At 39.0% G+C, this 26,843-nt stretch overlaps 1 protein-coding gene across 1 annotated transcript in view; it reads left to right on the forward strand.

The window, feature by feature from the left end:
• Positions 1–26,843, forward strand: part of RAB11FIP2 (RAB11 family interacting protein 2) — a 42,317-nt gene that overhangs the window by 10,243 nt on the left and 5,231 nt on the right. Inside the window, exon 4 of the mRNA XM_036106499.2 lies at positions 22,181–22,226. Within this exon, the coding sequence (XP_035962392.1) occupies positions 22,181–22,226 (46 nt within the window). The remainder of the gene's footprint in view (positions 1–22,180; positions 22,227–26,843) is intronic.

The raw sequence follows: 26,843 nt of genomic DNA on the forward strand, positions 1-26,843 counted from the left end.
ATCTTGAGTGGAATTTGGGAGGATACAGTCGAGGTAGTTTCGTCTTTATGTGGCCTTGTGTTCCTGTTTCTCCTGCCGACATCAGCCCTCAGTTATGGGAGACATTTTAGATTTCTCACGTTCACATCTCAGTCAAAGGCACTTTGGAAGCTAGAGACTCCTACCACGAGGACATGTGCTGCAGATTATTTTTTCCAGTAGTGCTAGATGGATCTATTTAGAGTCTCCTGGACTCTTGTGACTGGCGTCTGTGAGAATACTGAGCAGAGTGAAGGGTAAACTCTGTGGCTGTGGACCTGCATCATGTTCTTTGTGAGTGAGCTGCCTCACCTGGGATCGCAGGTGCAGGGGAACCGTGCTATTGCCCTGCAAGGGGATAGGGTGTGATTAAACCTGGAGAATTTTCTTTATTCCGAAAAACTTGAAAGTACTAAGGAACGCTTTCTTAGAGGTCAGAGTTTTTATTTCTTAGTAAAGAAAAAGTAAAATCCACCTGAAGAGATCACCTTGTAAACCCCCCAAAATACCACCTTTTGCTTCCGTTCTTTTAATAGGTCCTATAATAGTCTTGCATAAAACCGATAGGAGAAATGAACAGAGAAGGGGGTTCTTTGAAACCCTTTGCTGCCCTGCACTTAACTAATTTGCGGCTTCCTTCCTCTTACCTGCCCCTCTTCTTTGAAGCCTTGCTTGCTCTTGTAGGGAGAGGTAGTTGATCCTTGTGGGGCAGCCTTAGTCTTTTCTTACGTAAGTCTTACTTTTTGTGGGCATCCCACTGTTCACCAATAGACCAGTCACTGATCTCCCTCCCACCACCATGAACAGCTTGAGGGCAGCGTCTGCATTTCATTCATCTTTCCACCCGTAATCTCCAGTCTGATGCTTGGTAGGTAGTGGGTGTTAGAAAAAATCATTTTTGAATCACTGAACACGGAATAGCAGACCGATTTCCTAAAATGTGCTTTTATTCCTTTAGGCTCCTCTTGCAGCCCAGTGTGGGCTGAAGATCTTCTGGTACACTGAAAACAGATGCACAAAGGCAAATATGTACATTTTTACGTAAAACTCAGCTTTAGTCAAAACCTAAGGAGTGTCAAAGGGCTCTTGAAATTTAATATTCAGACCCTACATAGCACATTTCTGGAGTTTCTTAAGAACCCCGTGTTAAGTAGGTTATCAGCTGTCATAAACAACCCCAGATCTCGGTGGCTTATCACAGTCAAAGTGTGTTACTCGTTGTCGCCGCCTGATTCACGATGACGGGGAGGAGGGAAGTGGGTGTTTTGCTCCATGTGGTCATTCAGCTCCACACCGTTATTCAGGAACCAGGCTCCTTTCTTCTTGTGGTGCCACCATTTACCACACGGCCTGCAGGGTCATACAGCAGGGGCAGAGAGCCGAGGGTCACGTGTGGCACGTCTTTCTGTGCCAGGCCTGGCCGTGGTGTGCATCACCTCTGCAGCTGTCCCCTTGGCCAGAGTCCATCGTGTCCCAACCCCAGTGCAGCCAGGGAAGAAATCTGGCCCGGCGATGGACCCAGAAGAGACTGAGTTGGGTGTGGTGAGGGCACCTCCTTGTGTTTGTGGTCTGTGCCAGTTCTGAGAAGTCTGGATACCAGCACTTGGCATGCTGCGCGACTTCTGCACATGCGCTGGAAAGTGTAGTTGGAATGCTTGCCATTTTCAGGAAAATGTTTCATCAGTTTATGATTGGTATTGTTTGTGTTTTCAAATTATGGCTACTCTTGCTTTTTAATTATCAATCACAGGTAGTTTGGTGTGATCAGTATCAACTAATGTGCTGTGTGGTTAGCCCCACGATTTGTAAAGAAATGCTGGTTTGCATCAGCAGGTACATAGTTTTCCAAAAAACCCTCAGTGTTTGTTATGCCATTTTTAATCATTTGTTCACAGCCGTGTCTTCTTTAACACTAGGCTAGTCTTCCAGTGGAAAGTGGAAATGGTGGGTGTGTTCAGCAAACAGGATGTCCTTTTTTTTTTTTTTTAAAACAGAGACACAGCTAGACCCTTAGCTAAGTGGGGACAGGTGATGAAGTTAGTGGAACAGATGTCTACCGCGTCCAGGTCTGGTCCATGAAAATGTCCTATGCAGTCGGCTGTATTGCCTCTCTTCCTCAGTACCTTAGGCCAGGGTTTGGGAAACAAGGCTGGGGGCCCAGATCTGGCTTGCTGCCTGTTTTTGTAAATAATGTTTCAGCTGCCCACAGCCTAGCCACTGGTTTGTGGCTACTTTTGTCCTACAGCGGTAGCGTTGAGTCAATGTAACAGAGACTGTGTGGCCTGCAGAGTTTACTGAAATCGCTTGCTCAGCCCTAGGCTGGCTGAATGGGGATCTTTGAAAAGGGCAGAGCCGTTAAGACAGGGCAGCCTGGGTCCCTGAATGTGGAAGTCCACCTAACCAAGCATAACTGAATAAACCTTATCTGAGTGAGACATTCTGAGACTATTAAGTGAACTGCGGTTTTTGCATTTATTTATCACAACACTTAGCATTATTATTTCTTAGTATTTAGGGTACAGGAGGCATGGTAATTTTGGTCTGTTTGAAAAGCCTAGTTCAAAAAAATTTAAGAACCACTGATTTGTAACACCAAATCCAACTCTTCTAACTTTCAAGATTTACTGTATTTTAGGCTTTTCTTGATGGTCCAACTTTTCTTTTACTATTCCTTATCTCTCTGTTCTAGGTAAGTTAATTTCCTTACCTCTCTCCTCCGAGGCCCTTGTAAGCCTTGCTATGCCCATTCCTTAGCTCAGTCCTGGAATGCACTTAACTCATCTGAGTGTGCTCAGCCTATCCTTGAGGCTAAAAACTCTTTAATTCTTTCTCGATTAATAACGTGGTGTTTCCCTTTGGCTTTCTGCTGATACAGAACATAACTGCTTTAGGATATCTATTGTGTCTGGGTCTTAGTCTTCCTTACTAAGTTATCTAAGCTTCTTAATAGCTATGCTGAATCTTCTCTTGTGGGTGCCCCACAGCATCTAGATGAGTGCATGTCCTCAATGCTGATCATCAGCGCCTCCTGGGGATTTCTTTTCAACTGCAATTTGTTGGGTCCTATCTCAGACTGAATTAGATAGAATCTTTAGTGTGAATGGGCCCTGAAATGAAAACCAGCATTTTTAAAACTTCCCACTGATTCTCTGTCAGGTTTAAAAAGTACTGATCTAACTTATATCATGTATTTCATAAGACTTCAGTAATTACTAATTGATGAATAGAAATCTGCAGTTCTGTTGGTAAACTGATAGTTGAATAGATGACTTAGTCACATTCGCTTTGCTCACAGGGCCCTAAGTAAGGTGGAGGACACAGGAGGGAGGTCAGCCAGACTAAAACAGGGATGTGGAGAGGAGTATAAGATTTGGCTGAATAGCTAAGAAACATCTAAATTATGGTAGGCATTTAAGATCAGGCAGAAATTGTCTGAGTATTTAATATTTATGGCATCTGTGGATGAGTTGTTTCTCAGAGTTCAGGTAAAACGTAGACATCAGTAGTGATGAACAACACTTAGAAAATATGATTGTGTTTATACGCTACCTATCATAACTTGAACAGAAACTCTGTGGTGTGTGTTCTTCTGAGGCTCCATGAGAAAGTTTAGGATTGAAGGACTGCCCCCAGTTAAGAGAATTCATTACCACAAGGAGAAAGTTTGTTGAGTATGTCTTATTCTGAAATGTAAAAAAAAAAAAAAAAGTGTGTGTGTGTGTGTGTATATATATATATATATATATATATAAGCATACTCTGTATGAAGAGCTGATGTTTGATTTTAGAAAGGAAGCTCATTGGAGAGCAAGAACTTATGGGAAGTATTTTTACCAGAGAATGTTGATTTGGGAATATTCTTCTATATGTGACTCATACAAAGAACATGATTTCCCTTCATTATTTTCTGCCTTATTGTCATTGTGAATATCATGTAGCAAACTCCTAGTTGTTCTATGTTAACTTAATGGTATGTCGTATAATATCACTCGTGGTGTTATTGATTCTATTAGAGCATATATGCATATATTTCCATTTACAGTATTTACTGTGGAAAAACCTATGTGTTGCTTAGCTGGTGAAACAGTTATTTTTTAGGACAGTACAGAAATAGTGTCTTAAGATTAAGAACTCCTGTCTATCACTAATATTTTATAATTTTGCATGACAATATGCCTTTTACTTTTTGGGATCAGGTTGACCTACATCCCTTTTTCCCTTCGTCCTTTCTTTCTTTCCTTAACTCATCAATTCCTGTCTATGGTTGCATCATACCTTTCTTAGAAGCTACAAAAAAATTGGTTACCTAGAATGTATATTTAAATGTGTTTCTAATTTTTACAAATCACCATAGGCTTATAAGCATGTAGTCGTTATTATGAAGTTATATAACATGTCCATGAAAAAAAAGATAGACTGTTTACTGTAGGCCTACATTTTGATTTTAAAAAGTTAGAGTAAACAAATGTTCCAAAAGAAATGATCCTATTCATAGTTTTAAAATGCTCCGTATGGACCTTTTTTTTTTTTTTCCCTATATGAGTTTAAAGCTCAGTCTCTGGCATAATAAACCTTAACATGTATAAGGTTTATTTTAATAGCAATATTTATTTTTTGTTCATATTTGTCTAATATTAAAGATAATTTTGCCCTCATTCATGACAGGCCATAAATCTTTTACACAGCTGAAACTTTGTGGCCTCATTTACAAGACAGAAAACAAAAACTTTTGAATGATTTTTAGAGCCATTAATCCATTAGTGTCCAGGGATTTGCAGAATGTATCCAATGAAGCAGTGACTAGGAACATGAAATATGCAATATGATTAGTTCCCTTAACACTAACTAGAACTTTTATGCTAAACTCCCCAGATACTACTTGAAACTTTTTTACCCTTTGTCATCCTAATACTCATTATAATAGCTCTCATTAATTGGTACATCTCCCAATGGGTTAATTTGCAGATACCAACCATGCCATCCTTTTGCTAACTCACTAATGCAATTGATATTTATAGACTTCAAAATTGAAAACAAAAAAAGCTCTGTAACAAAAAAAGATGAAACTTTGCTAAGTCATTGTTATTATTTTGAGTTGAGAGATTGAGATACAGAGAGATTTTGTGAGAAGAGAAAACCAGCCAAAAAAATCCACAAAAACTACTGTAGGCTAATAAACTGATGTGAAAATTTCTCAATTTACAGCACTTGACAGGTGCTAAAAGAAAAGCATCTTTAATTTTAATGTGTTGTTAGGACCTCTTTAGAGAGACTGTACAAGTTATTAACAAGGTCCTCTGAGACAGGAGACGGGTAATTAACAAGACCTATGGAGATATAGTTTAGGTAATTAACGAGCTCTTAGGCACTGGACACAGGATAACACAACGAGTCCAATAGTTAAAGAGAACAGGTTGTTATGATATGATCAAATACAAGATAATAGTATGTAAGTCCTTCTGAGGTTTCTGATAGGAAAGTATTAAGATTATATTCCAGTGACCCCAGTGCAAATCAATATGTAAATTTTAACTTTTAAGGTAGAATTTGAGAGGATTACTTCTTTGTCAAACCAACAAGCTTGTTACATGTAGATTAATAATTGTTGTTAATTGCCATTAATGAACATGTGTATTTTGAGAACAATACATTGGAAAGATATAAATTATATGATTCTAAATTATTTTAGACATTTATTGTTCTGTTTCTTTTTCACCAGTGGCCTGTTGGGTAAAATTGTCTATTCCAGATTGACCTTACTTTCCTTATCCCCTTTAAAGCTGTCGGGATCTGGCCATTGAGGAGGCTGTTCTTCACCAGTGTAGTTTTTATGTGATATGCACAGCGCCACTCAGGTTGTTACGGTACTTTCTAGGTTGAGACTTGATATTCCCAATTTCAGACATTTGGCATAGTTATTTCCTGCATAAATTTGAAATTGTTGGGGTCTGAATCGAGTTTTGGTTCAGAAAACTCCCACAGTCAGCAGACCTTTATTATAAACATGTTATACTTTGAAGATTAAAAATAAAAAGAAAGCCCTTGCAGGTCTCCTGATTCATTCCATTGCCTCTTCCGTGTGACAACTCCAGTCCTTCCAGATGATTTTTTTCTGAATTTCAGATCTGATAATCAAGTGACACTTTCATTTGCGTTATTTTTGGAATATTTACTATACAAGAAAATCAGAGGTTTATTAATATATAAATTCCTGCTCTTAGAGTTCATAGAAATGGGCATGTAAATATTAGGTCTCCATTCCATGCTAAGGACTGGACATTGTAGAGGCAGTGGGGAGCCGTGAAGATTTTTAAGTTAGGTTGTGATATGATCAGAGTAACATCTTAGATATAGCCCTGTGATGTGGGGGAGACTGGTAGGGACAGGAATGGGAAGGGGGAGGACTTGGGGCAGGAAAACTGATTAGAAATTAGTATGGTTATGAAGGTGAGAGTTGGTGGAGGTTACTTGGCAGTGAGGATGGAAAAGAAGGGAACATCTTGGAGATACATTCCTTTTGTATGTGGAGGTTGGGATGGTAGGGGATTGGTAAAGGAAAAGAAGCAACGAGGATTATTCCAACGATGTGTCTTTAATCAGTGTCTTAAATTTGATGAAACACAGCATGTAAAAACTGTACAGGCGGTCCCCAGCTTAGGATGGTTCAGCTTCTGAATTTTCAACTTTACGATGGTGGTAGAGTGATATGCATTCAGTAGAAACCATACTTCAGAATTCTGAATTTTGGTCTTTTGCCAGGCCTGGGATATGCCGTAGGACTCTCCCTGGTGAGGCTGGGCAGCAGCAGCTGCAGTTTGCAGTCAGCCACGTGATCGCCAGGGCAGACAACTTAACCATTCTCGACTCATCCAGCCATCTTGTTGTTCACTTTCAGCACAGTATTCAGTAAACTACATGAGATATTCACCACTTTATTACAAAATAGGCTTTGAATTAGGTGATTTTGCCCAATTGTAGCCTGATATAAGTGTTCTGAGCACGTTTAAGATCGGCTAGGCTAAGCAATGATGTTTGGTAGATTAGGGGTATGAAATGCATGTATTTTCAATTTACAGTGGGTTTACTGAGATGTAACCCCATTGTGAGTCAAGGAAGATCTATATTAACAACGTCAGGTCTGTTGTCAGAGTTGGCATTTTAGTCTTGATGGAGAGGTTTGAGTTTTTTTTTTTTTTTTTTTTATGAGGTGCTGTCTTGTTTATTTTAGGATTTTGTTTTAGAGATAGAAATTATGTGTTTTGAGTTGTTGAAGACAAGCAAGTTAGAATCAGTACACTAATTACAGTTCTTGAGAGTTTGTTTTTGAATCCTGAAACACACTTGGCTTCTTTAATACATTTAAAGTGTGTTCACCTTAGAATTGTAATTACTACATGTATTTCTCTCCAGCAGTTTTGGCTTTACCAAATCTTGTCCCTGTTGGACTCCTTTTGTTAGTTTCTCACAAGAGAATAACTTCTGTTTCTTTTATATTTAGCCCTACTTCTGTGAACTCTACTTTTCCAGGCCCCTACTTTTATGTTTAGAACACTTCCTTTTCGGCCACTATGACTACATCACCTGCGGTTTACTTTTTGCCATAACAATAAAGCTTTAACTTTTGAAACACATGTACTGTTTCTATATTTTAAAGATTTATTTATTTATTTATTTATTTGAGAGAGAGAGAATGAGAGACAAAGAGCACGAGAGGGAAGAGGGCAGAGGGAGAAGCAGACCCCCCGCTGAGCAGGGAGCCGGATGTGGGACTCGATCCCGGGACTCCAGGATCATGACCTGAGCCGAAGGCAGTCGCTTAACCAACTGAGCCACCCAGGCGCCCTGTTTCTATATTTTAATAAATGGTAGTAGTGGTACCTGTGGCAGGGTGTTCTAAATAGCTGCTGGTGATAGAAAATAAAGCAACTAATTTGATTATGAAATGATTTTCCTTTTACACATTTAGCTAGTTCCTAAGAATATTGGGATCCAGACATTTGACATTTGTCTCCTTGAACTTATATTTTAAGGATAAATAATTGCTCTTTGATGTGTTAAATATAGTATTAATATATAACATAATTATAATATAAATATTAAAATGTGATATATAAATATGTATTATATATTAAATATAACGTACCATACATCAGGTAAAAAATGTATGTATTTTATGTATTTATGTATTTATCTATTTTTTAAAGATTTTATTTATTTATTTGACAGAGACACAGAGAGAGGGAACACAAGCAGGGGGAGTGGGAGAGGGAGAAGCGAAGCAGGCTTCCCGCTGAGCAGGGAGCGTGATGCGGGGCTCGATCCCAGGACCCTGGGATCATGACCTGAGCCAAAGGCAGACGCTTAACGACTGAGCCACCCAGGCGCCCCTTATGTATTTATTTTAACCTTAGAAATCTTTCTGACAAAAGTGCTAATACCACTTAAATAGCAATTACATGACTCAGCTCTGCCTATAGTAAAGCTTAATTCAAATTGCCAGTTTTTAAAAATTGTTTTAACAGACATGTATGTGAAGCTCTACCAGGGCTGGGGGTGGGTGGCTTGAAGATAGAATTCATAGAGGATAAAGTCCTAGTAGCCACATAGGGAGAGGAACGTGTAAGCAGTGACCCATATTCCAGGCAGAATGAACTGTGTTGAACAGAGTTTACTGTAGAAAAGGTAAAGGAACAGTTTGCTAGAAATTGGAAAACGCTTCTTCAAGGAAGAAGCCTTTGAGCTTGTTCTTGACCATCAGAGATGATTTTATAATTGGGGAATGAGTGGATAGACAGTTATTTCAGTAAATAGCAAGAAAGCTTATTTTTAAAAATTGAGAGATGCATTTTGAAGGAATATTTTATAAATAATGACTATATACTCTTGTATCATTAGCTCTTTACTCACTACTTGGTAATTCTACCATTTCTTTTTTAGTTGGAGTCATGGAGCTATACTCCATGCCTGGTAGGTTCCTGAGGAAGTATGTTTGCTACTTTAGGCTACCAAGGAGCCAATTAGTGAGTGCCCTGCAGCGGCTCTGCATTAGGTATAATGACCTCTTTGTTATGGATCCTGGAGTGGGAATGGGGGTGTTCAGGTTAATCACATATTTTGTTGACCAGAGGTATACAGTATATTTTGTTTCATACGGATTTTTTCATTTTCAAAGAAATTAAATGCCCCAAATAAATGAAAAATGGAAATCATACTGAACATAATTTAATACTTGATTCGGAATATATATATTTGATTACCTTCTTCCACTCAAAGATGTTATAATATAACATGAACATATAAATATAGTAATAGTAGAATATTGTAAAGGAAGTATAGGATAGGTATTAAGAGTTCAAATTTTGGATTCGGGTCTGGATTTGAGTCTGTTGAATAACTAGCTCTATGAACTTATCTAACCTTTCTAAGCCTCATTTTTTTCAACTGTAAAATGGGATAACGTGCTGAGCATGGTTTGCCACAGGGTGGACCTGGAAATGGTAGCCCTCGCTGTGACCTCACTGCGCAGTGTCTACAGAATATGTCATAGTTGCTTTAAATAAGTTACCTGAAATTATTTCCAAGTACTAATGTATTCTCAACTTAAAGTAGAATTTAGGAGCTCATGTTTCTCACTGACTAGTAGAGGATCTATACATTTGGCAGAAAACAATAAACTTGATAGTTTTTCTAGTTTCTTTCAAGAAGTATGTTCAATAATAATCTTTGATAAACTGAACCACATTGAGATTAAGTAAAATATTCCCGGTATTAAGTAGAAAATTTGTTTTATTGCTCTACAAGGCAAAGGTATTATAATCAATAGTGCTGTAAAATCCTGTGTTCACAAATCCTTCCGTAGCGCTAATAAGGACAGGGCAGGGCAGACAGCTCAGTTTTGGCTTTTCCTTAAATCATGATGGAAATTTTCTAAACTCACGTGGCTGAGCTTAGATTAAATTGTTAAAGATGACAGTTCAAACTCTCATTATAAGAAGGATAAATGCTACTTAACGGAAAACTCTTCAGAACATTCCAGAGTCCTCTGCAAAAAGGGTCTCTGCCTTAGGAAATTCAACACAGGCACCAGTGTATCCCTTCTAACTGAGATTTGAAGGTGGGCTCTTCCTTTCATTTCTTTGTTAGGGAGGGTGCCTTCTTTTCTCTCTGGTTTTCACTAAGACAATAAGATTCTGCTTGAGGAGTCTCTGGACTCAAGGTTCTTTAATGTGCCTGAAATAATATTAATTGCATTTTTAATATTTTGTCATTCTGTTTTTAAAAGATATTCCTCACTTAAGAGAAAATATGCTTATAAACAAAAGTTAAATGTAAGATATTTTTGTATTGCCATCAGTTTATTTTATGGAATAATAGATGGGTAGGGTCTTAAAATGTCACTTTTTGTGCCTGTTATCTTTAGACTACCAGGAGACAGTATGTATTAGGGTGACATTCTAAAAAAGATGTTTTAGAACTTGATAATAAGGTATGGACATTGCTTTCCTGTCTTGTATAAGATTTGTTAATATTGTGAAACAGAGATGCATCAGGCGATGTCTCTGTCTTTAGATCCCAGGCAGGTAGATACAAAATATGTAATTAATTGTCCTAATTGGTGATGCAGTTAGTAAATGCTCAGAGAGCTAAAAATGACAGATTAAATGGGTAAGGTCAGGCAGTCTAGGCGTCGTGGAAAAGGTAGAATTGGCAGAGTCTCAAAGGATGGATCTATGGAGAGAGGAAAGTGCTTTTATGAATGGAGGTTAAAATGAGACCAGGCAGTGCGTTAAAATTAGTGAGTGTTCTAAGTGGCTATCAGGGACCCACTACCTGGAATTGTTAAGGTCGGAGGTAGTAGTGGAAATTGGACCTTGTTAATGGGAATGTAGCATACCAGAATGAAGAATTTGCACCTAATTCTGTAGTAAGTGTAAAGATATTTTGGCCTATGAGTGATGTGATGGAACACCAATTTTGGGGACACCCAGAGAACAGTGATATGGGTAATGCATACATAATACAGGCCTGAATAGGAAGAGACACGAAATCAAAGAAAAGATGCCAGTGAGACCTTGTTTCTAAGTGTGATTTTTAGATTCAGAATAAAAACTGTTTAGAGTGAAGAGTAATTTATTTATGTAGCTTGTAGGAACAGGACAATGGGGAAGTTATTGTGGCAGCAGAAATTTGCAAATATGACAAGGTACGCTGTAAAAAAATCAATGGATGCCTGTGTTTAAAATGTTCTTGTTTTTTTTTTTTCCTCCTTTTTTTAATAAAAGAACCATTCAGAAAAAGGTGGCTGAGGGATACAGTATAATATGCAATTTCCAATGAAATCATTATATTCATCTACTTTTCGAGGGGCTAGGGAGTATATTTTTATACAAAACAATAAATTCTTTTCCAGCAAAATTTTATAATTTCTTAGCTCTGTGAAACCAGCTCTTGATCACCAAGACCTGGTTTTTGAGGCTGGGCTTCTCAGCTGAGGGTGTAGTGGCCAGAAGTCTCCCAGTCACCCCAGCAGCTCTGCTTCCAAGGAGTATGCACAGGAGTCTGGGGTTTGTGTCACCTAATGGAGGGGCCCCGGTAAGTCTGGCTGCCTTGGGAGCCCCTCCCTGAAGGCTCAACAGAGATGACTGGCTGGGGAAGCAGATGCTTTCTGGCCAGGGGCCTCATTGCAGGCTGTTTTTGAACATCTGAGGCCTTCCTGGTGACCAGAGGGCACCGTGGCTTCCTCTCCAGAACTTGGCTTTGTCCCAGGTACAGAGCCAGCTTGGAATGCTCTTGGCCCAGGATGTTGTGGGCTCTCTGGCCTTCTTTGCCTTGGCCAAAGGGACCCAGGGCTAACTTGCCTTGCCCGCCCCTCATGGAGGAGTTCCTGTGCCCAGGTTGTCCTCAGCCCTCAGCCTCTCACAGGAAAGGCTTATCAGGGTGCTTGGGTTGGCCTTGATTACACAAGCCATAGGGCTTATGTTTGGAAATTTGGGAATGTATTTAAAATAATTATTTCATTTCTTCACCAGGAGAAAATGGTAAGTTAAACTGGATTGAATATGATATTCTTGATGAAAAATGCCTTAACTTCATAGATCTCTTTAAATCGTCAAGTTTTAGGACTTCTTCAATGACATATTCATTGATATTCATGATTGAAAAGCAGCTTGCTCTGAATTTGCTGTCCATGATCTCTGGTGTCATTGACCACAATTTTTAATTGTCTTGCCTATGAGATCTCATGAAAGACATCCTGTGAGAATATTAATAAGTAAATTACAGTTAATCCCCATAGACATTTATGTATTAGGTTTTGTTTTGCCATTCAGATATTCAGTGTGTGTGCCCAGTCCCAGGAGAGATAATGTAGTATTTTAATCTATAATGTCATTAATTTGATTTGTGCTGACTTTTTTTTTTTTTCCCTAAAAAGAAGGAAGGAGCAATATTGAGTTGTACCTTGTTTCTTAAGCCCTTTTGCACATGTAATAAAACTGAAATACGTTACAGGTTGTGTTTGTTAGTGGGATCTCTCTTTGGACACTTTATTTTTTAGGGTTTTTATAAAGAGGATCATTATAGGGCATTTCTTTAAGCTCTTTTAACATTGAGCTTTTGTGGAATAAATGTTTTCAGGGTTTACCAGAAAAATCTCAAAATTAATCTGTATTGTGGTCAAATACCTAAACTGTGGTAGACCTGGTTGGATAAACTGGCTAGTTGAATTGATTTTATTGCAGGTCACCAATTTGAAACTTACTTCAATTCATATTGGCAGTTGTAAGTATCAGAATAATTCTTCCTATCTTAAAAAGAACTGAAAAACATTCCATTAATATACTATCAGGTCTAGATATAATTAATCTTTGTTCCTCAGCAAAAACGATTTCCTCTGCTCTTTGAGAACTTGATACCTTGTTGTTAAAACTTATATTGACCTACCGTCGATTTGCTCAGTCAACTATTAGCCCAGTTCTTAGAAATTTTTATTAAGTACTGGCTATTGATTTATTCAATATATATTTATTAAGCATCTGCTGTGCTCTAGGTACTGGGTCAGATGACAGGACTGAAAAGATTAATGAAATATCATTCCTTTCTTCAAGTAATTTATAGCAGAAGGGGTGGGGAATCCAGGAATTAAGATAGATGCACAAAAGGCAAACTTTAAACAAAATTTATTTTTAGAGCAGTTTTACGTCACACCAAAACTGAGCAGAAAGTACAGAGAGTTCCTATAAGTGTCCCACCCCCACACATGCATAGCCTCTGCCATTATCAGCACTCCCCCTAGGGTTGTGCTTTTGTTACAGTTGATGGACTTATAATGACACATCATAATTATACAAAGTCCGTAGTTCACGTTAGGGTTCACTCTTGGTGTTGTACATTCTGTGGGTTTGGACAAATGTATAATGACATGTGTCCACCTGTGCAGTATCATACAGAGTATTTTCACTGCCCTAAAAGTCCCGGGTGCTCTGCCTGTTGATCACTCCTTTCCCCCAAACCCTGAAAACCACTGATCTTTTTACTGTCGCCATAGTTTCTGCCTTTTCCAGAATGTCATATAGTTGGAATCCTACAGTCTATAGCCTGCCTTTTCAGATTGGCTTCTTTCACTTAGTAATATGTATCTAAAGTTCCTCCATGTCTTTATAGCTCATTTCTTCTTTAGCACTGAATAATACTCCATTGTTTGTATGTACTGCAGTTTATCCATTCACCTACTGAAGAACGTCCTGGTTGCTACCAAGTTTTGGCAGTTATGAATAAACCTTCTGTGTGCAGGTTTTTGTGTGGACATAATTTTCAACACCTTTGGGTAAATACCATGTAGTGCAGTTGTCATTGTGCGTGGATTGTATTGTAAGAGCATGTTTAGTGGGGAGCCTGGGTGGCGCAGTTGGTTAAGTATCCGACTCTTGGTTTTGGCTCAGGTCGTGATCTCGGGGTCATGAGATTGAGCCCCGTGTCAGGCTCCTCACTCAATATGGAGTCTGCTTAAGGCTCTCTCCCTTCCCCTCTGCCCCTCCCCCTGAGCTCTCTCTCTCTCTCTCAAATAAATAAATAAATCTTAAAAAAAAAAAAAAAGAGTAGGTTTAGTTTTGTAAGAAACCACAAACTGTCTTCCAAAGTGGCCGTACCATTTTCCATTTCCAGTAGTGAATGACAGTTCCTGGTGTTCCACATCTTCATTGGTGTTTGGTGTTGTCAGTGTTCTGGATTTTGGCCGTTTTAATAGGTGTGTAATGGTATCTCGTTATTTTAGTTTGCACTCCCCTGATGACATATGATGTGGAGCATCTCTTCATATATTTATTGTCATCTGTATCACTTCTGTGAAGTTGTCTGTTGATATTTGGGGCCCATTTTTCCATGGGGTTGCTTGTTTTCTTATTGTTGAGTTTTAAGAGTTCTTTGTATATTTTGGTAACAGTCCTTTATCAGATGTCTTTTGCAAATATTGTCTCCCAGTCTGTGGCTTGTCTTTTCATTCTCTTAATGCCTTTCACAGAGCAGAAATTTTTAATGAAGTTCAGCTTATCAGTTCGTTCTTTCATAGATCATGCCTTTGGTTTTGTATCTACAAAGTTATTGCCATCCCCAAGGTCATCTGGATTTCCTCCTATGTTATCTTCTAGGAGTCTCACGGTTTTGTTTTACATTTGAACCTGTGGTCAGTCTTGAGTTAATTTTTATGAAGGATATAAGGTCTGTGTCTAGGTTTACTTACCTTACATTTGAATAGCACTTTGTCATAAAAATGTCATATTCATTTCTCTTAACCTTCTTTCAATCCTAATTTTTTGAAATAGGTGGCATCTCTTATTTCTTCATTAAAAATATGCAATTTAGAGCAAGTAGGTTGTACCTGGGTACTAGGGGTTGGGCGGTAAGTTTGGAAAGATAATTTGAGTCAAATCCAATAGGCTTTGAAAACCAGGCTAAGAAATTTGTTATTCAGGAGGAAGTTGAAGGCCAGAAGTTAATTTTGACAGATGAGTAACAAGGTTAGACTTGAGCTTCAGAGTATCTTACCCAGCCATGTTGCTTAGGCTGGATTGGACAAGGAAGGACTGGTGGAGACTGGTAAGAGGCTGTTGGCAGTAGTCTGGGCTGGGGGTGATGTGGTCTTGTGATCAGAAAGGTAGCTGTGACCATGAGTAGCAAGGGAACATGAGAGAGCCATGTCCAGGAGCTGAATGGGGAGAATCTGCAGCTTACTGAGGAGGCAGAATCTTCCAAGCTGAAGGCCGGGTCCAGTGCCTCCCTGAGGCTTCACCTGGGATGACCAGCAGACTTGGTTATGCCAGAAATTGGAAAATCAGACTGAACTGATACAAAAGTCAAGATGGTGATTGGTTTGGGACATGTTAACTTTGAGGTATGGGGGGATATCCAGTCTGAGACTTTAAACAGACATTTGTAAAGGTGCTATTCAAAGGATAACGCAACCGTAGTGGAAGATAAAAGATTTAGCAGTCACCAGGCCATATCACGGTGGCAGGGGAAGTGGGGGGAGAATATGAAATCACCAAGGCAGAGTACAAAGAGGTCTGAAAGCAGAACCTTAAGAAATATCCAGTGTCTTTCTCATAGGGGTGAGAAGATGAAGATGACAAGGAAAGGGTGTAATTGGAAACGTAGGAGAACATCTCGGCTACCAGGTATCACAGAAGAGAGTCTCAAAAAGAACAACACAGTCATTGTTATCAGATGGAGCTGAGAGGTTAAAGAGAATGAGGCTATTGCCTTTTATAAAAATAGTTTGTTGGTGACCTTTATAAAAGCGGCAGTGAGTGTTGGTGGTGGGGGATGTGTTGCAGATTACAGAAGGTGAGTGAGTAACAAAGTCAGCAGGGGTTACTCAGGAGGGATTAGAAATTGGCAAAATAAAAATGGGCAGTGTAGGAGTGGGTAACAGGCTGTCAACATGCTCTGGGGGGAGAGGTGAGTAAACACAATGGATGAGGGAACAATTGGGATGGTAGTGGGTCCACAAAGCAGATCCGTCAGAGGGAGTGAGTTGGGGAATCAGAAGACGAAATTGATCAAATGGGATTTTGATTGAATGGATCTGAACGTGAGTAGCAGTATCCCACCTTGATTACTCTTCCTTTGGAAACGTGTCTAGAGAAATTCTGTTTGGGAAAATATGTTATAAATTGTAAGGTAGTATATAAATATGAGGTGGTATTATTCAGATTCAAGTCACTTTAAGCAATTACGCCATTTCAAAACTGCAAGAGCAATCAGTCTTTAATAATATAATTCCTAAATTGAAAATAATTTTGAACATAAAGTACTCTAGCTCTGTGAATGTGAAAAGAGTTGTTAAATGAAGGCCAGGAACTTTTTTGTGGCCAGCATGTAAATGTGAATTATCATTTACAAAGTAGAAGACGTTGTATATTCTGGGAAGACAGAAAAGAGTGTTCAAATAAGTAGTTATAGAGCAAAAGCCAGAAATTGAAGGGAGAAGGGAAGTGTAGATAATTCATATGAATAATTGTGGGATATTGTTTTTTCTTTGGCTCTCTCTTCTTTCTTTTTAATAGATAAATAGGACAAACCTTTGTCCTTAACCGCTTTATATTATGAAGTTAATAATTGATGGCATTTCTTGTATATTCTTGTATCATGTATAGAGCCCCAGCAGGAAACAACTGACATGCTCAAACAGATAATTGAAGAACGTTTAGTGAGAGACCATTTACAGAGGGGTGCCTGGGGGTAAGGACCCCGAGGAGGGAAGGTTTAGCCCCGGGAGCCAGCACTGGCTAGAAGAGACAGCTGTGTTAGTGCGAAGGGACAGCTGTAGTTCATCTGTGGCCATTTATAGAGAAGCTCCTGCTTAAAACTGTAGCCCAGCAGGGAGGGCCTGAGGCAGCAGTGAGATGGGGCTGGAGCGGGGGATACATGCCCTGACCCCTGCCGCCCCTTTCTGTCCCCACTCTCTTGCAGGTGCCTCCCAGGGCCGGAGAGTAACTGGAAGCCACTGGGCAAGGCGGCGCAGAGGACGCACTCTGCTGACGTCAGCCTGCTGGGGTGCAGGGAGGGGCAGAATATGGAGCAGGAGGGGCCAACAGAAAACCGTGGGCACAGTTCTTTGGAAACCTATTGCTTTGCAGCCTGTGTTCTACCTCTTTTAAGATCAACTTGTACTTTTTCTTAGTCACTTCTGATTGCGAGACCCCTCAGGAAATTATCCTGCACTCCCTGAAGCGAACCCTCTCTGAGCTCACAGCAGGACTGAAGGGTTTAGAAAGTGTGAGGGATAGAAGTTCGACTCAGGAGCTTGGACTGTGGAGTTTGGCTGCCTTTCTTTGCATCCTGACTGTACCACTTGATAACTGTGTTACCCTGAGTAAGCTTCTTAACTTCTCTGTGCCTCTTTCTGCTGCTGGAAATGGAAATAAAAACAGCACAGTACAAGGATTAAGTGAGCTAACATGTAAAGTGCTCTGAAGGGTGCCTGGTAGCACAGTTAAAGTCAATAAAATATCAGCTGTTGTAAGGCTTACTGTCATTCTTTGCCCTTGCTTCACTGTCAGTGGGCTATTTTTTCTTTTCCTCTTTTCAGATTCATTAGAAGTTTTCTGTTACGTTAGAGGTCTTAGTTTATACTCGTCTCCCAACTACATTTGTCCCCAGAGTGAAGCCCTGGGTCTCTAGTGCCTACTCTCACAGTTAAACAAGAAGAGCAATAGCATAGTGTCCTTTGCAAACAATCTTAGAAGTTATTCTGTGATCGTTTAAAGTTATACTTATTTCCCATACACAATAAGGAATTGAATGGTGTTTGAGAAAGTTACTCCTCTGCTACACCCCCCCTTCCTTCTTTGCCCCCTTCCAGCCAGGTGGGTCACCTCCTGGATTTTGCAAATAACTTGAATTCCCTTATTAAATACAAAATGGGTCACAGTATAGGCCAAAAATATATTTAGCTTTATAATTTCAGCAATAATGGGGCTTGGAAAGAGATATCATGGAAGAGGTAATAATACTTGTTTTTAAATGCCTTCAGAAGAGCTTCAAGTGTTGTTACGTGACTTCTCACTGAAAGATTTGAAGTCCTAGAGCCAGGAATTTACACAGTTTGCATTGTCTTATGCTAACAAGACAGTTAATCAGTTTTAATAGATCTTTGTTCTTCTGTGGGGTTTTTGTTTTTTTTCTTGACAAGGACTTTATACATTTTCACTCTCAATAGTCTCTAGTCTTTCTTAGATATTCTTGCTCTAAAAGAATGTATTTGTTAGAGAAAAGGAAGGACAAAGAAGAAAATGAATGCGGCCAAATGCCTTAGTGACTCATGCGGTGGTTAGTTTTATCACTTTATAAAGGTTGGTTGGCCTTTCTAGTCTGTCTGTGAAGGGCTGGTCCATAGCAGCTATTTTAGGACAGTTTCAAGTTCTTACCAATTGTTTCCTTACTCAGTATTTATTTTAACTTCAAAATAACTAATAAGTGACATTATAGAAGAGATACTAATGATTCCTCGAAATATATTTGGTAGTATTCATTTAAACTTGTAAATTAGAGTTTACTTGGGAAAAATTCTTTAAAATTTGGGAAATACCATGAGGTAAAAAATTGACATAAAAGCTTTAGAACGTTCGGGTAACACACCTTCTTAGCTTAAAATATTTTTGAAAATACAAATTTTAAAATATTTTCATCAGCTTAAAATTTGCTTTAAAGTTCTTTGTCACCCCCAAGCTCCTTCAGTTTTGATTTCTAAAACTAAAGTTCCTTAACCATGAAGTTGAAATTTGTATAGACTTTTTCAGTAGGAGCATGTCTAAGTTCATCCTTACACCTGATTAAAAACACCATTTCCCTTAACCTGTCAACAACTCAGTTGAGCAGTCAGACTGCATTATTCGATATCTTGTCTGACAGGAGGACAGCATTCCAGAGAGAAAGATAACACAAATTGGTGCCACACTTCGATAAATAGAGACATTTTATTTTTCCCCAAGCTAATTCAATCCAGTTCAGTTAACTCTTTTTCCCCCCTTAAGGACAGATCAAAAAAGGTAGCCATGAATGACTGAGTGTGTCATGTGTTTGACACGTCAGTGTGTGAAAATAAAGCCGACCCCAAGGGAGGGGCCGTGCCTTTATACTGCAGACAATGCCCCACGAGAGCCCTCTCGCTCAGCGCTGCGCTGCGCATGGCTGCCAGTCATAATGGGGGTAGCGGGGCCGGCTGCGCACGACACCCTTTCGCCGGCCCGGGGGCGACCTTTGTCATTTCAGCATTCTTAAGAATTCTCAGACATTTCCCGGGCTGTCACTGAGTCTCACTTTAGTTCCATAGGCTAAAGCTACTGGGTGTTACATCTTGGTAGTTTTGTGATTTTGGTAAAATCTGTGTCCTCAATGTCTGTTTTCGAAAAGTCGGTATTACAGTAAATCTAATGCCAGCATTTCTGTTTCTCAGTTCAGTACTTTCTTCCTGAGACAGAGAAGGATATCTGCACAGTCGTACTGTTGTTCACGAGAGTCATACAGTTGTCATTATTGTCAATTGTAATGGTATGGATTATGCTACCGGACTTGAGTTGTCTAAATAGCATTTATGAAAGAAGATTAAAATTGTCAAAAACTTGCCCACTGCTCTAAGGGATCAGGTCCAAGAGCCCCATCTTTTGCATCAAGAGCCTTCAAGGGCTGCTTCCTCCCCACGGGCCTTGTGTTCTAGCCCCTTCCGTGTCCTGCAATGGCGCCGTCTCGCAGCCGCAGGCCACGCGTCTATCTTCAGAGCCCTTTCTCTCTGCCAAACCTGTCCTTCGTGTAATTTTGAATCCTCCCTTTTCCTTGACGTGGGCCTTCCTTAGCTAATTGCTGCGATGGGACATTTCGTTTTCCCTGTGGTCTAAAAATGAGACTCTCGAGTGCGCTCCCCTCCCTCCACAGGTGCAGCTCTCCCATGTGCCTGCTCTAAAGGAGGGGGGTTTGTGTCCTGAGGAATCCGGGAGTCCTGTCTGTCCAGGGCTTCAGCAGGGTGGCCGGGGCGCACTCAGCACGTCCGTGTGCAGAGAGCAGGGCTAGGCCGTGTGTCCGAGTTAGGAGGGCAGGGGCTGGAACCACACACCTCCCCACCTCCCCCTCTTACTGACTGGCCACACTCAAGTTACCGAACCTCTCTGTGACTCGTTCCCTTATCCTGAAAATGAAAAATCACACCTCCCTTATGGGTTATAAAGATTAAATGGGTTAATTTTGGTAAAGTGCTTCGAGGAGTATCTGGCACAGTCTAAGTGTAAATGTTTATTAAATAAAATAATTCACTGAGCATGTTCTTTTAGTCACTGTGCTGAGTGTTTTACATGTTGTTAACTCATTTCATCCTAACAGTAGTCTCCTGTGCGTGGACTATTGCCACCCCCCTTTTACAGATGATACAAAGTTAAGTGACTTGCTCAGGGTCACACAGCAAGATAAGGGCAGAATCGGGATTTGAATTCACGCCCCTTGGCCCCAGGGCCATCAGTCACTTCTCTCCTCTAACCACGGTGTGTACCGCAGACCTGAATGGAAATCATGTTGAGCATGAGACTATCTCTGTTGGCTGGAGAGCCATGCGACAGGATGTGTTTCTTGACCTATTAGAAAACAGTGTGCCGTGAGGGGATGGCCAGGAGAGGTTAGCCGTCCAGGACTAACCTGACGTTGACTGCCTGGGACTGGAAATTGGGGAGGACAGGGACCACCTGTGTTTAGCAGCCCCTCCCATGACACTCCAGGCCTACGTGTGGCTTGTTGGATTTTATTTGTGTTAATTTCTTTTAAGCCACTCTTTGCTCAGGCTCTTGAGGCTTTGCTGGTACACTGATGCTAGTCTGGAACCGTACAGAACACTGTAAAGACAGTGAATGAGAATGTGGGTCAGCTGCATCAGCCTGTTGCTGGGGTGTTCATTTGTGGGTATTTAAAATATGTTTTAATCTTCTCTGCCATGTCACCCAGCTCTACTGAAATATACTCAGTTTATCCACAGGAGTTCTAGCTAGAAAAGGTCAGTCATCAGTTCTGGAAGCTCGTGCTACGAATCTTAGTCATAACAAATGAAATGTTGGACGTGTGAGGCCTGCTCTCATGCAAGAAACGCAGGTGTGCCCCATGGGTTTATAGCTTGGGACATGTGCCCGTAGGAAGAGAGACTGGCCAGACGTTATAGCCAGTGTTCAGACTTTTTGTGCGTGCCATCCAAAGTTGTAAAACTCAATTTCTTCAAAGGATTCCAATTATTTGGCTGATAAAACACAGATAAAGAAAAATGTCTATTTTATAGCTAAGTATTTTTTTGGGGGGGGTGGTATAAAAAGATTCCTAGGACAGTAATGCTTAGTAGAGGCTCTAATGTCCAATACTCTTAAGTGCTGGGTAAAAGTTAAACTTGAATAGCAATGATGAAATATTTACTCATCAGATGGCTTTGAAGTTTAGCCACTTTTTGGTTGTAGTCCCTTCCTAATGGAGATGTTTCAAAGAAGAAAATGATTGTAGCATTCAGCTGTGATGTTCTCTTACTCTCTGCCTGGAAGAAATCCATTTTGTTTTGGTCATTTGGGTATTTAAATTTTGAAGACCACTTACTTAGAAGTCACATTAATGACAGAAATAGTTCATACAACTCTGAACTCATTCTCCTTGATAGGATAATGTTTAAAAGATAATTTTTCTAATACCTATATAATCTTTTTAAAACATTGTTTTAACTCTGGCATTCTGCAGTCTTTCCAACTAAAATTTATTGAATTCTCCACAGTTTATATCAGAAGGGCCTCAGGTGAGTGTGTATATAACATGAATAAGTGATAAAATTCAGCTGTATAAACTATCTTGCTGGGTAAAATCGCTTATGTTTAAAGATTTTTAGAAACTATACATTTAGAGGTACAGTTCTTCAGTTCTGATAATAACTGAAAGGTTTTCTTTTAAAGTTTAAAATTGTAGGTGCTTGGGAATGTTGAGTCAATATTGTTTTTCTCCTGCATCCTGGGTTAAGTTTCATTCATCCATGTCATTTAGGACTTCAGAAATTGTTATTGCCGTGTTGGTTAGGAGGGTTCTGTTTTTATGTTTCCTCAACCATGCGGACTGTGCGATATACTTTTAACATTTGTGTTTGTCTTTTGTTCTTTAGTTTTCATGTGAATCCGACAAGTAATGAGGACCTCAGGAAAATCCCGGTAAGTTGCACAGGGGTTAGTGCATTACGGGAAAAGAAGCCACAAGCCGGCCTTCTGGCTGGCATACGTTTTTAAAAAGACCTTCATCCTGAATCCCTCAGTTACCTTTGGATTATAGTTTAATGTGGTAATCTGGGGAGAAAGAAGAAAAGCAAAATTCCAGCTTTGTCTTTAATATACGATAGGGTGTGACTTTATGATCTATAGAAATTCAAGCAAATATGATAGTTCTAATTGAAGCCAATTTAGAATCCACATATTCTGTTTACAGACTGTTTTAAAATTAATGTGAAAGCTGTATGTCAGGGTCAACATTATAGTTAGGAAATAAGAGCACGTGGAGAAAAATGAACATTTTTTGTTGTTGTGGCAAAAATCGAAGAAAGAATAAAATTGCCTTATTAACATTGAACAATAGGAAAAGCGTCCTGGCAAGAGATCTAGCTAACGGGGAGAGGCTTTGAAAGAACCTTTAGGACACTTACCTTCTTAGAACAAAACCAAATATATTAACAGGCTTGGAAGCGACCAGCTGAATTAACTCACAGATTGTGCAAGGACTATTCAGATATCTTAACTTCATTTTATTATTATTTGAAGCCCAGGTTTGACTCTCTGTTCCGAGTTCCACTGCATCTTCAGTCAATTCTAAATGCATCAAACCTGGAGAGTAAGTTACTTTACAAAAGTATGGGCACATGTTCTTGGTAGAAAACTGAATTCTCACTGAATAACAGAAATAGAGCCTTTATTCCAAGAGACTGGTGGTTGCTGTTTGAACCATCTGTCCTTAATGTGTGTGATCCAGATGTATAATAAGAATTTTTTAAAGCAATAACATATCACAATTTTCTATGATGTGATATGCCTAGAAGACAGTGTGGTGTGGTGAATAAACCATTCTAAATGTAGTTATTTGTACTTAGAACGGTAGAAAACACTATAGAAGCAGAGGACTTTGTGCTGCGTTTTTGCTGTTTTATGTAAATGATTTATAAGTTTTGATGTTTCATAAATACTCAAGTCTTTAGAATATGGCAGTCTGGTGAGAAATGTCAGAATATATGAAGTCAGCCTTTGATCAGATAGTAAAATGAATTCTATCAGGCGGTTACTTAATCTCAAACAAAATGCAACATCAAAAAATCGATCTAATGTGCAGCCATTGTTTATTAAGTAACCTTAATTACAATTTCTCTGTGCTTGTAAATGTACTTTTCCCAATCTTGTAATTTATTGCCGTAAAAGCATCCTTAGAATTCTTTAAAGAAATAAAATGTGAAAATTGTTTTAGTTAAAGGATTTAAAGGTGATAAAAGAATCCTTGATGTGTGATTATTTTTCTCTGGAATACTAACTATTCTAAATGGCAGCGAAAGGATTACTAGGTGTTGTTAATTTACTGCAGGATACAATTAAGAGGAGAAAGCTCATCCTTCTACCGAGCGTTATTGAGGAAAAGTATTTGAACAATTTTTATGTTGAAGATTATAAGATGTTTGAAGTAATTTACATTAAGTTCTCCGATAATAGCCGTCCACCAAGTTATTTCTTTCCCCTTCTGGACATAGTATTTTGTAATTAAGTTTGTGTGTCTTACATGCTGTTGCCAACACCTGTCTGTGAAAGCTCAGTGTTTAAACAGGAGGAGTAGCCAGTTGAAAGGGCAGTGCGAGCTCTTTAAGGCCTAATTAAGAACTGAAAGGGAGATGAAGGCAGTAGGACAAAAGATGTGAAAGTAGCTGAGATGATATTCCCAGAGCAAAGTTCCTCATTAGAACAATAATGAGATGATCAGAGAATGCCAAGCCTTCATCTTCTCTCTCTCTCTCTCCTCTGGCTGCCTTGGATGTCAGTTAGTGCCCCACCAATATTTGGTTACCAGGACAACCTTTCTTTAAATCTCCAGTTATTTTGAGTCCTGATAATTTGCTTTTGTTGAAATTTAAATATTGCAAAAAATATACATTTCCTCATTTAAAAGGCTAGGCTATGTGTGAAGTAAAAATAGATCACTAGTAATTCTCCAAAGTCTTTTGTACAACTCTGTTATTTAAAATTGCGATTGGAAAACTTCTTGTGATAATTCTGCTGATCTCTCACCCACTCCCTATTTTCTGATATCTGCATATGGAAATTTTTAACAGAGGTTGGGTCGGAATGACAAAGGATCGGTTGTGAAAGGGGAAGAGAGAAGACAAATTTACATTAAATTTCAATATAAGAAGACATCTTAAAAACACATGTGCTATCTGTGTGGAGCCAGGGGAGTAAATATTAAGTAATTCCGAGTCCCACTGTAGGTTAGGGGGGTCTCTACCATTTTGGAGGTTTCTCAGTTTTAGAAGTTTTTCCGAGAACAGTATTAGAAGTATCTTTTGGAAAAATAATTGATTTTGTATTTGCCTGAGAGTTTTCCTCTTCAAGTAAAATACTTTTTGTGACCAGAAAGTTAATTTCCTATTGTATGGATTAATATTAATCTTTATTATTTTATTGGGAACTATATCAACAACAGAAGGAGACGTAGATCTATACATATGTATTGAGTATATCAGTCAGTTTGAGAATCTCAGGCCTAAAATTAGAGGGGTTAAATGCTTTTCAAATATGGGATAAAATCTGGAACTAAGCACAAAACTGTTTTTAATTATTATATATTCTTTTCCAGAATATAGTTTATAGTACATGTGTTTCTAAGATGTTTTCCTGCCTAGAAACTTGATGCAGAAATTTGGGGGAAAATTTTCACATAAAAGGACAAATGGAAAATGTATTGAAAGGTCAGAAATGTATTTTCAGGAAATCTGTCTGTACATAAGTATTAGATGGTTGTGAGGGGAAAAATAAGCCAAATAATGGCTTTTCTACTCTAGATTATGGCTTTAAAGCATTGAACATTATCCTGGGATGATGATGAATTATTTTGAGAGATTAAATCGTTAGATTGATTCATATCATGGCATTAATGTAGACTACGTATGTCAGAATAAGAATTTTTCAACATGTCTTTCATCCTCATTGTCTTTAGAGAAATGTTTAAAAAAAAGTTTCAATCACATTATCTGGTAGTACTGGTGTGGTTAAAGATAACAATATAAATGATTTTCTAACTGTGTATCATCACTTAGTTTGGAGAAATCAGTTCATATATGTGTAACTTGATTAAGATTAGAGAGACTCAGATGCTGTTATTATGTTAAACCAAGAAAACATAAAACAGCCTCAACTAGTCAGTAATGAAACCCATTTAGTTCGATTTCATTAACCCCTGCAATTCGCACAAGAACGCCTATTTTTCAGAATATGTTTTATTAGATAAATGAAATCACATTAGTTGGATGTTATTACTTTTCTAAAATGCAGTTCAGGAAAAAAAATTACTTTGTAGACCAGGAAATTTTAGAGTTGAAAGGAACCGTGGTGAACATCTCATTTATCAGATAAGGGAAGTGAGGCCCAGGCTGGTATCTGTCTCAAATCTATGCAGAATTACCTGAGTTACAGTAAGAAAGTTTAGCTTATTTTTAATAAATTTAAAAAATATACTTACCTCAATACTGTGTCTTATCTTTTCTGTAGAAATCTGCTTAATATAATAAATGTTTAATAAGATTGTGGTTAGGAAATTTTAAGTTTTATATCTCTAAACTGCTCATGACCAATTAAATAAATTAGTAAATACATGAGTGTGAGTGTGTGTGTGTGTGTGTGTATACTCTTATTATTACAAAAGATTGAGAGAGAAGAAAAAGTAAACCACACTTGTCCCCAGGGTTGTGGTAGAGCGATATTCTTAAATGTTTTTTAGGGACAAAGGTAATACAACTGCTAAAGTTGTATCTGGTCCCAGTTTCTATTGCTAAAATAAGTTGTTTTAAATACAGTCTTAGAGAATTTAAGCTCATTTTCCATTGGCATCCCCTCTATTCATTCTGTTAATGTAGCGGAGGCTCTCACTAACTTTAACATTGCAGTAGCTTTACAGAGAATCTCAGCCCCTCCAAATGATCTTACCCACTGCTGCCATTTTAATTTTCCTAGAACTTCGCTTCAGTCATTTCCTGCCCCTGTTTAGAAACCTTCAGTGGCTTCCTGTCTCCCATTGCAATAATCCAGCGTCCTCGATGGTCTGTTGGAACCTCCCATCTCAGTCTCTCCATGCCCTGCCCTGAACCTTGTTTTCTGGCACCCATTCCCTCCTGATCACCTGCTGTTGAGCCCACTGTGCCTTCAATCTGGTTTCCTCCTTTAAACAAGCAGAGCCCACTGCTTGGGATGCCTGTTATCCATTTCTGCTTGGCAGAGTCTCTGAAGGCCTAGCATGAGCTATATCTTCTCTATAAAACGTGAGCGATTCCATGAGGTTGGAGCATTTTTCGATCCTGAATTTTTCCCTTTCTCCTTGAGAAGGGAGTGACTTTGGTAACCGAAGCATCAAACTGATAACTGTACTTCAGTGTTTCTCTGATCGGCAAAGTCAAGGTGCCTTGGGGCCGAGGGGATAAAAAGTTACACTTCGGCTCTCGTGATGAGCACTAGACATATACCAAATTAAAGTAGATCCTGAAAATGAATAAAGACAAATTTAATCCAATGACAACAAGAAAGAAAAAG

This window comes from Halichoerus grypus, chromosome 7 (assembly GCF_964656455.1).
Source record: "Halichoerus grypus chromosome 7, mHalGry1.hap1.1, whole genome shotgun sequence".
NCBI lineage: Eukaryota > Metazoa > Chordata > Mammalia > Carnivora > Phocidae > Halichoerus > Halichoerus grypus.